Source organism: Helobdella robusta (assembly GCF_000326865.2).
Source record: "Helobdella robusta unplaced genomic scaffold HELROscaffold_63, whole genome shotgun sequence".
Lineage (NCBI taxonomy): Eukaryota > Metazoa > Annelida > Clitellata > Rhynchobdellida > Glossiphoniidae > Helobdella > Helobdella robusta.
Genome location: NW_008705353.1, coordinates 582,040 through 591,866, shown reverse-complemented (window position 1 = coordinate 591,866; position 9,827 = coordinate 582,040). Strand labels below are relative to the sequence as shown.

Sequence of the window (9,827 nt, the reverse complement as noted above, 5' to 3'; positions counted from 1 at the left end):
ATGTATGTATGTATGTATGTATGTATGTATGTATGTATGTATGTATGTATGTATGTATGTTGGTTATTGCCACCCAAACTGTCACAACAGACATTTTTTGATTTATAAGTTTATGAAAAAGAAAAAGAAATATATGAAGAGTGAGAAGGAAAAAGGAGAGAGAGAGAGAGAGAGAGAAAAGAAAGAGAGAGAGAGAAAAAGAGAAGAAGATAGAGAGAAAAATGTAACAAAGGTGAGTTATGGCTCCATATAATAACAACAACTTTTGTCACTTTACAACGGCAAAACTTGAAAAACACGAACAACATTGCCGTCATCATCATCATCTTCAACAACAACAACAACAAAAACAACAACAGCAACATCAACAACAACAACACCTGTTACAACACTTGGTTAGCAACATGAGCGTTGGATTTAATTGCATTCATATATCTTTAATACCATCTCTTCTGCCTTCTTAAACAGTTGCTCGCTATAAATAGATTGATGGATGGATGGATAGATGAAGGAAGAAATAAATAGGAAAATGAATGGATGAATGCATGATGAGTGGATGATGAGTGGATGAGACGATAAATTACTAAGTAACTTGTGCATGAGGGGTCAAATGGATGGATGGATGGATGGATGGATAAAGGAATGAATAAATAAAGAAATGAACGAATGGACAAATAAATGAATGAATGAACCAGTGAATGAACTAACAAAGAAAAAAATTAAACGCCCAAAACAATCAAATATTTTTAAAATTATCAGAAACAAAGCAAAACGTTTTACGACTGAAATTATACGCTTGAATATAAAAATAAATGAAAAACACATGTGTTTGTGTGTAGTATGTTGTGTGTGTTTTTGTTTGTGTGTGTGTGTTTAGTAGAGCGACGAAGAAAACAATGGCGTTATTATTATCTGCTCCTCATTACTTATTACCTATTAAAACGCTATTATGATGCAGTAAATTTACGTCAAATATTTGATTTATACATTCAGTTGTTCGTTCGTTTGTTCATTCGTTTATCTGTTCGTCCGTTTCTTTGGACGTTCAATCATTCAGCAATTCATCCATTCATTCATTAATTCAGCAATTCATCCATTCATTCATTCAGCAATTCATACATTTGTTAGTTCGTTTATCAATTTCAATTTATTCATTCTATCAATGCACTCATTCACTTTCTCATTCTTTCATTCAATCATTTCTGAATTATTTATCTTCGAAAATTTATTTCATATTAGCATGTAAAATTTATTGCGATTTAAAATGTTCGGCGCTATACCAGTTGGCGCATTCTAGTTACCATAGCAATAAATAACTCATGTGTTATAAGTGCACATGTGTGTGATCATGTGCTGTTGATGATGTTGTTGTCTTAATATTACTACTACTACTACTGCTGCTACTACTACTACTGCTACTACTACTACTACTACTACTACTATTACTACTACTGCTGCTGCTGCTGCTACTACTACTACTACTAGTATCAGCAGTTTTCTTGTATATCTTGTCCCCATTATTCATCACGTTCAAACTCTGAAGATCTAGTGTTCACTGAGCAGCAGTGAACTTGTTCTAGCAGAACATTAAGTAGCCACTATTCGGTACACGGGCACTTGTATCTCTGTAGTTCGAAGTGCTGATGTACTGTGAGATTTTATTGTTTTTTTAAAAATGGAATAATTTTTTATTATAATGGGATTATTTTTTCAGGCAAGAAACTTCTCGGAAAACTTCAACATCAACTATTTAGAAAAACACATACATACACACATACATACACACACCTACAAAACATACACACACATACAAAACATACACTCACACATACAAAACATACACTCGCATACAAAACATACACATACATACAAAACATACACTTACATACAAAATATACAAACAAACGAACAAACCATCAATCAAGCATGGAAATAACTTACGTATACACGAGACTACGATCAAACTTCGGTCGTCACTACAAATTCAAAGATTCGGAAGATAAAATCCTGTGCGACATCAAACCGGATCCGGAGATATCCCAATCCTTCATCGATAGGGACCCGGTGGATAGGGGCGTGCAATGTACGGTCGAACAGTCCGTGCAAGAAGTTTGTTAGCATCTCATCACAATTGGTTTAAAAGTCACTTTAATCAAATCACATACACATTCACATACACACATACATTCACATACATATTCGCCTACCTATCTACCTACCTACCTACCTACCTACCTACCTACCTACCTACCTACTTACCTACCTACCTACCTACCTACCTACCTACCTACCTACCTAAAAGGTGAATACGGAAAGACGGAAAATGGAGACGAAATCGGTGAACCATGTGGAGGGCGGCTGGCCACGAGACGTCCATTACTACGATCCGGATCAAGTGGCCAGGTTTCGCAAGAAGATTGAGAAGGATGATGTCTATATCGAGACTGTTAAGAAACTGGCCGAGGTTACATTTTTCTCTTTTTTATTTGCCCCTTTTTGTCACTGATTCTCTGATACCCCTTCCATTTATTCTCTCTAGGTCTCTCTCTCTCTCTCTCTCTCTCTCTCTCTCTCTCCCTCCTTAATGTTCTTTATCGTTCATTAATATTGTTATTTCATACATTTTTAAAATCAGTGAAATTAAATACGCCTAATTATACGAAAATAATTTTAACAAATAAATTATATAATGATATAATTATATATAAGCTTGTAATGAGACAATAAATTGAAATGTATAACAAAATGAAAAATTTCATTCAAGTCAGGCCAAATAATGATGTTAATGTTGATGATGCCGTATGGCTGGAAAGATGGTATGGCAGATTTTTACAGAGTGGAGTGGATGTATTTTTAATTTTCCAATCATTTTTATTTTCGAAAGTTTCTGATTTATTCTACCTAATTATTGCTAAATTAATTTCATATTTCAATTTAAATATGATTATTATTTATAATTATTATAATAATAATTATTATTTATCTATATTATATTTATTCTCATTTTTATTAATTGTGCTTTTTCACCGTGTGCTCCTAAATTCAATGGCGTGTGCGGCTTTTAACATCGTATTCATTAACACACCCCAAACACATACACACACAGACACACACTCACACACACACACACACACACACACACAGATACACTCAAACTTGCAATTAATTATGCCATACCAGACAATGGAAAGATATATAAGGCAGAACAACTCTCTCGATATATACGAAGACTACTTTGGCGGAGCTGAGAGCATTTTAGACTTGAATAAACCGACTTTGAAAATTATAAACCTCTTTAAGTTAGTAAGAAAAAGAATTTTCTGGATTTAATGTTATTGAATTGTTGAATTATTATTTGTTTGTTGGTTGGCTTGCTTCGGTTTTTGTATCAAATATCAAATTAATTAAAATACTACGAAACGTGCGCAGCGATCAGAACGAGATCAAAAGGCCAGTCTCTAGTTTATCGTGGTTCACTGATGGCCCCAAGAAAGTTGCAGTGTCTTACGCCGATCCGGAATGCCAGGATCACTTCTTCGTTTCCAACTTCTATAACTGTTACATTTGGGACGTTGGTGGGTTTGCTGTGTGTGTGTGTTTGTCTGTGTGTGTCTGTGCGTGTGTGACTGTGTGTGTGTGACTGTGTGTGTGTGTGTGTGTGTGTGTGTGTGTGTGTGTAAGTGTGTGTGAATATTGTAAAAATGCAAATTAACAAAATTATGATTTAAGAATCACCCCACAACGCCGAAATGACCCTACGCCCGCAATCGCAAGTGGCCTGCCTAGAATACAACCCGAAAGATCCACACACGATTGTGGGGGGTCAGTACAACGGCCAGGTGGTACTCTGGGATTGCAGGGGCAAAGGTACCCCCTACGAAAGTTCGGATGCACTTAAAGGTCATAAGGACGTTGTGAGGTCACTCGTCTGGATTCAGAGTAAAACGGGATGTGAACTTTTCTCCGCGTCCTTAGATGGCCAGGTTTGAGTGAATGAATGAATAAATGAATGAATAATTAAATGAACGAATGAATGAACGAACAAACGAACAAACAAACGAATGAACGAACGAAATAACCTACAAAGGTCTTATGGTGGGACACAAGGAAGCTGACCGAGTATACGGAAGTAATGTACCTCGACCCAACCAGAAAGCAGGAGGCCACCAAGTCTATCGGGGCCCAGTGTCTCGAATTTGAAAGCACCATCGTGAGATGATGATGATGACGGTGATGATGATGATGACGATGAACAGTATAACGCTGTGATCACGGTGAATGATGATAATCAGACGTCATTATTTTTACTCAGCCAACAAAATTCATGGCGGGCTGTGTCGAAGGTTCAATCCTGATCTGCAACAGAAAGGCAAAGTCAGCCGTCGAGAAGGTTTCCACAGTCTACACTGGAGTGCAGAAGAGCCCCGTGTACAGCTTGCAGAGAAATCCATTCTTCTTAAAAAACTTTCTTAGTTGCAGCGCATATCAGATCAGGGTTGGTTCCTCTGTTGTGTTGTTTGTATGCCTGTCTGTCTGTGTGTGTGTTTGTGTGTGTTTGTTTGTGTGTGTGATTGAATGAATGAATGAATGAACGAACGAATATTATTGCCAATAGTTACAAATTTAGTTTGGTTAGCGAAATAAAAAAAATTTAATAGTTTTCTTTTAAATTTTGACGAAAATTGTTAAATTTCGTGACACAGTTCTGGTCAGAGGATTGGAAGGAATCTTCAATCTGGTGCAGCCGGTAGTTTAAACTTTGAAATTATTTATTACTCACTAACTCATTAGCATAATTTATTCATTAGCATAATTTATTCATTAACACCTCCATACTTCAAACGTCATTGACCGGTAGAGATTTTACGTCACATCAATACCCTTGACTATATTCATTAAAACCGTTAACTCATTAACATAATTTATTCACAATGCGATATGCCCAAACGTGATTGGTTGGCAGGGAATTTACGTCACACGCCACGTTTTCATGCTGGAGCCCTACACGCCCTTCTGTCTTGTACACTGCGATGGCCAATGGGATGATAAGCTGTTGGAACGTTCTACTCAACCAGAAGGAGCCCGTCTTCAAAATGCCCGTACGTGATGGTGACGACGATGACGATGATGATAGTGCAATGATATCATAGTAACATGATGATACTAAGTAATGAAAGTGATACTGACATTGATGATAATATAATGATATCTCTTTCGACGTATCATGAGTAGATATCGAAGCAAGCGCTCAGGTGTATGAAGATGTTTGAGAATGGAAAGTTTCTGGTAGTAGCCGGCGACGACGGGATGACGACGCTGCTGAGGGCTTCTGATGATTTGGTGGTGGCTGAAAAAAACGAAAAAAAAGAACTTGGAGAAGTATGTATGTATGTGTGTGTGTTTATATGCGTGTGTGTGTTTGTATGTGTGCGTTTTGTATGTGTGTTTGTATGTGTATTTGTATGTTTGTACGTGTTCATTACCAGAGCATCATCATTATCACCACCTCGCAAAGTTTTTTGATAGAGAGACAAAAAGAGAAAAAAACTTGGAAGCGATGCGAAGGGAGAAGAGGAAGGTGAAGTCTCAGAGTCCAAAGGAGAGCAGCGTTAGTAGGAGAAATTCCTGATAGACGGATGGATGAAAACTGAATGAATGAATGATTTGATAGATGGAGGAATTCGGTGAACGAATAGATGTTTTGATAGATAAATAGATGGATGGATGGTTTGACTGATTGGTGGATAGATTTACAAATAACTGAGTACACACATGATGACGTTGATAACAAAGTTGATAGCATTGATGCCTATTACAATATCTCTCATTCATTAACTCATTCATTCACTTACTCATTCTTTCATTCATTCATTCATTTACACATGCATTCATTCATTCGACTAAAGAATGATTTATTCGTGGCGAAATGGTTGAAGGAGGAGGAGACGGAAGGCGAATTTTTCGAGCGCATCTCCACTCAGTACCTCAATGAAGTTTCAGAGGAAGGCAAGAAAATGAACCGGAAGATGATTGACGTACAAGTGGATGAATGAATGAATGCATGAGTGATTGAATAGATAGATGAATGAATGGATTGGTAGATGAATGAATGGATGAACTAATAATTACTACGAGGGCCTCTTATCTAAGCTACCATTAAAATTTCTACAAAGATAATAATTTTCGTTTTAGTAATGCAACCAACAAAGAGTAATTAATTCAACATTAATTCGTTTATTCATTCACTCTTTTATTCATTCATTAACAATGTAATGTATTTAGATTCGGACTTAATGAATTGTTGAAAAAAAAATTTATTTAAAAATTCAGGCAAGGAATTAAAATTGAAATTTAATTTAAATTTAGCTCGCTCAAATAAAAAACTTGCTTAATCATCAAACGCCGAACCAAAAATAAAAAAAAAACCAATTCTCCCATTCATTCATTCACTCAATAATTCATTCACTCAATAATTCATTTGTTCAATCATTATTTGAAGATATGAAGATCGTCATCACCATCATCATTGTTACTATCATAATCATACATGACAAATAAATGAATGAATGGATGAATGAATAAATGAATGGATGAATGAATGAATGCTACATTGAAACAAGATTTATAGATTCTTTTAAATTTGAAGTCTTCAAGTTTTTTAGACAAGTACATATTCTCTTTCTCTCTCTTTCTCTCTCTCCTCTTTCTCTATAATTATAGTCATACATAAATATATTAATAATAATATTAATAATAATCATTTGTATTATTATTTTTTTAAAATTATATAGCGCTTCTTTTTCCTCACATTTCTTTTTTTTATTTCTTGTCCAACAAACCATCAACCATGTTGCCCGGCACCGCGACATCTTTGAATAATAAGAATAACAAAAATAATAATAATAACGGCAAAAGGAATAAAAATAATAATAATGAACTTACTCATTCATTCATTCATTCATTCATTCATTCATTCACTCATTCACCCATTCATTCATCCAGCTTTTGTTATCATAACTATTATTATTGAGTAACTAATTATAGCAACCAATCAGCTTAGGCTTTGGCAGGTTGAGATTGTCCATAATTTTTTTGAACTCTTCGAACGGTTTCGTTAATCGGGGGTTGTACGTTTTCTCCTCCCAGACTGTCGAAGACATATTTCCTGTTCAGGACAAAAAAAGATACAATATAAACATAGATAAATAAATAATAATTAATAAATCAAGATTGTATAAAATAAAATTATAAAGTCCAAAAAAATATATATTAATGGATAAACGTACACACATTCATACATCTGGAAATACACAAACAAACATACATACATACAAACATACATACATACAAACAAACAAACATACATACATACAAACAAACATACAAACAAACGTTTAAACGTCAACCTACCATTATAATCATGTCCAGGATAAATGAGGAAATGATCAGGTAGAGAAAACAATTTCTTGTGAACTGAATTGTACAGCAACTGAGGGCTGCCTGTAATATACATACATGCACACACACGCACACAAAAACACACACACACACATACATAAACACATACATACAAACAAATCTACATACATACCTTGTTGAAAGTCAGTCCTGCCACAGCCCCTAACAAACAAGGCATCTCCAGTGAAGACTAAGCCATGATCACGAAGCAAGTATGACACACATCCTGATGGAAAGATCGAATAAATGAATGAATGAAGGAACAAACAAACGTAAGAACGTACAAACGAACGAACAAACAAATCCTTCCAACCATCAGTATGTCCAGGGGTGCTAAGACACTCTAACTTGAACTTTCCAAACTCGATGACGTCACCATCGTCTATGTACTTTTGCGCCTGTGCGCTCGTATGCTTCGAGATGACGCTTTTGCAGTTCTGGAAGATTCTACCTAACTCCCCACTGCCAGTTATGTGGTCAGCATGCATGTGCGTGTTTACTGTAGGTGTGTGCGTGTGTGTGTCGTGTGAGAAAGTGTGTGTGTGTGTGTCGTGTGTACACAACAATTTATTCATAAATTCTTCTTCTTACGAGCATAAATTAAGTCAAATTGCAGTTCTTTCAACAACTTTGCGTCTCTCTCAACTCTCTCCAGTACTGGATCGATGATGATTGCTTTCTTCGAGGCATTGTCACCCAAGATGTACGTGTAAGTGAAGGTAGCGTAGTCCAGTAACTGTGTTTGTGTGTGTGCGTGCGTGTGTATGTGATATGTGCGTGTACGTGTGGTGTGCACGTGTGTGCGTGTGTACCTGCTTTATCACGAATAGGTAAAATTATATGAAATGGAATATAAAATAATCACTATGAAAGATGACTGACCATTGATCCACCAAAAGTGAATTTTATAATAAAAAAATGGCGGAAAATGAAATCTGAAATATTGGATGTTGGAGTAAAATATCAATTGAGGTGATTGTAGCAAATCTGCCTGTCAATCGAACCTGTCTGAAAGTAAGATTGGATGGCTGGGGACCGGAAGTTGAGAAGTTTTTTGAATCCATTTTCTGGAACCTAGTTGCAGTCAGTGCTGTTGTTGTTGGTTGGAGGAGTTTGGCAGATGGGGAAGCGGGCAGGAAGAACAATTTGGATGATGCAGATTTTTGGGTTGAGATGAATCTCGTGATAGCGGCAGCACACTTGTCATGGTTTTTTAGAGCAAGATTTTTAATAAAACTATTCATTAAAACGCACTTCATGGCCATTTTTAATTGTTTTATAATTAATTAGTTAACAATCAATTAGTTTTCAAGTAACTTATTTTCATTTATTTGTCTATTGTGAAAATATTAACAGATTTTAATTTAAAGTATTGATGCGTGTGAAAATGTAAAAATTTGAATAAAAACAATTTTTCAATTAAATATTTAACTTTATGATTAATTAATTAATCAATTATTATTATTATTATTATTAATGATACGGATTTAGTTTTAGACTGGCAACTAAATCTAAAACAAAAGAGAAGAAAAGTAGCATTAGGATGAGAAAAAGCACAAAGACAACCACAACCATACTCTTAGCCCAACTCTTGCACTTACAGAAGGCATTTTCATCTAATCTAATTATCATAGAATCAGATAGAGCCTACATTTTCAGCAACTTGTATGTATGTATGTATTTCATTTTCATTTTCAAAGTTTTATTCATAATCAACAACAATTGTATGTATGTATGTATGTATGTATGTATGTATGTATGTATGTATGTATGTATGTATGTATGTATGTATGTTTGTGTGATACATGCAAACAATTTAAAACACATACAGCATACAAAGTTTGTATGTATGTACGTACATGTATATATGTGTTTGTATTACAAACACACACACAAATACTGCCATACAACACATACATTTACACAATAGATCATTGATCATACTTATCTTTAATTTAAAAAGTTTTTAACTTTATCTATCTTTAACTTTATCTCTATCAAACAAGACAAAATTCAAAAAATAGTATTATACTAACATACTAATGTATACAATATATATGTAAATATATTATATATATATATATATATATATATATATATATATATCCGGATATAAAATTCACTAAACACTAAAAAGTTAACTTGCGAAAACTGATAAAATTATTTAAGAAAAGTGAACTTCGACCCTTTCACAAGTGTGCGCATTTTGTTTTATACATAACAGGTGCCCGCTGTTTGATATACATGTGTATATGTACATATATATCAAGATACACACCCATTGCATGATATATATGTCAAGATACACACCCATTGTATAATATATATGTATATATATATGTATATATCAAGATATATTGAGATATAAA

At 34.6% G+C, this 9,827-nt stretch overlaps 2 protein-coding genes across 2 annotated transcripts; one reads left to right on the top strand and one right to left on the bottom strand.

Moving 5' to 3' along the window:
* Window positions 1-1,926: 1,926 nt before the first annotated feature.
* Window positions 1,927-5,629, top strand: HELRODRAFT_88238 (hypothetical protein; the record flags this gene model as incomplete). Its single annotated transcript, XM_009029868.1, has 11 exons — window positions 1,927-2,109; window positions 2,303-2,464; window positions 3,181-3,299; window positions 3,430-3,575; window positions 3,730-3,983; window positions 4,088-4,210; window positions 4,313-4,495; window positions 4,704-4,747; window positions 4,964-5,099; window positions 5,233-5,379; window positions 5,516-5,629. 11 exons carry the CDS (start codon window positions 1,927-1,929, stop codon window positions 5,627-5,629), a joined length of 1,611 nt encoding a protein of 536 aa, XP_009028116.1.
* A 529-nt stretch (window positions 5,630-6,158) lies between these two features.
* Window positions 6,159-9,630, bottom strand: HELRODRAFT_115427 (hypothetical protein). The gene is given in 10 exon segments (XM_009029930.1): window positions 6,159-6,425; window positions 6,500-6,869; window positions 7,049-7,165; window positions 7,411-7,496; window positions 7,588-7,684; window positions 7,772-7,957; window positions 8,050-8,194; window positions 8,463-8,793; window positions 9,495-9,517; window positions 9,537-9,630. The coding sequence occupies 7 exon segments, from the start codon at window positions 8,721-8,723 to the stop codon at window positions 6,820-6,822; spliced, it is 942 nt and encodes a 313-aa protein (XP_009028178.1). The 5' UTR covers window positions 8,724-8,793; window positions 9,495-9,517; window positions 9,537-9,630; the 3' UTR covers window positions 6,159-6,425; window positions 6,500-6,819.
* Window positions 9,631-9,827: the final 197 nt, after the last annotated feature.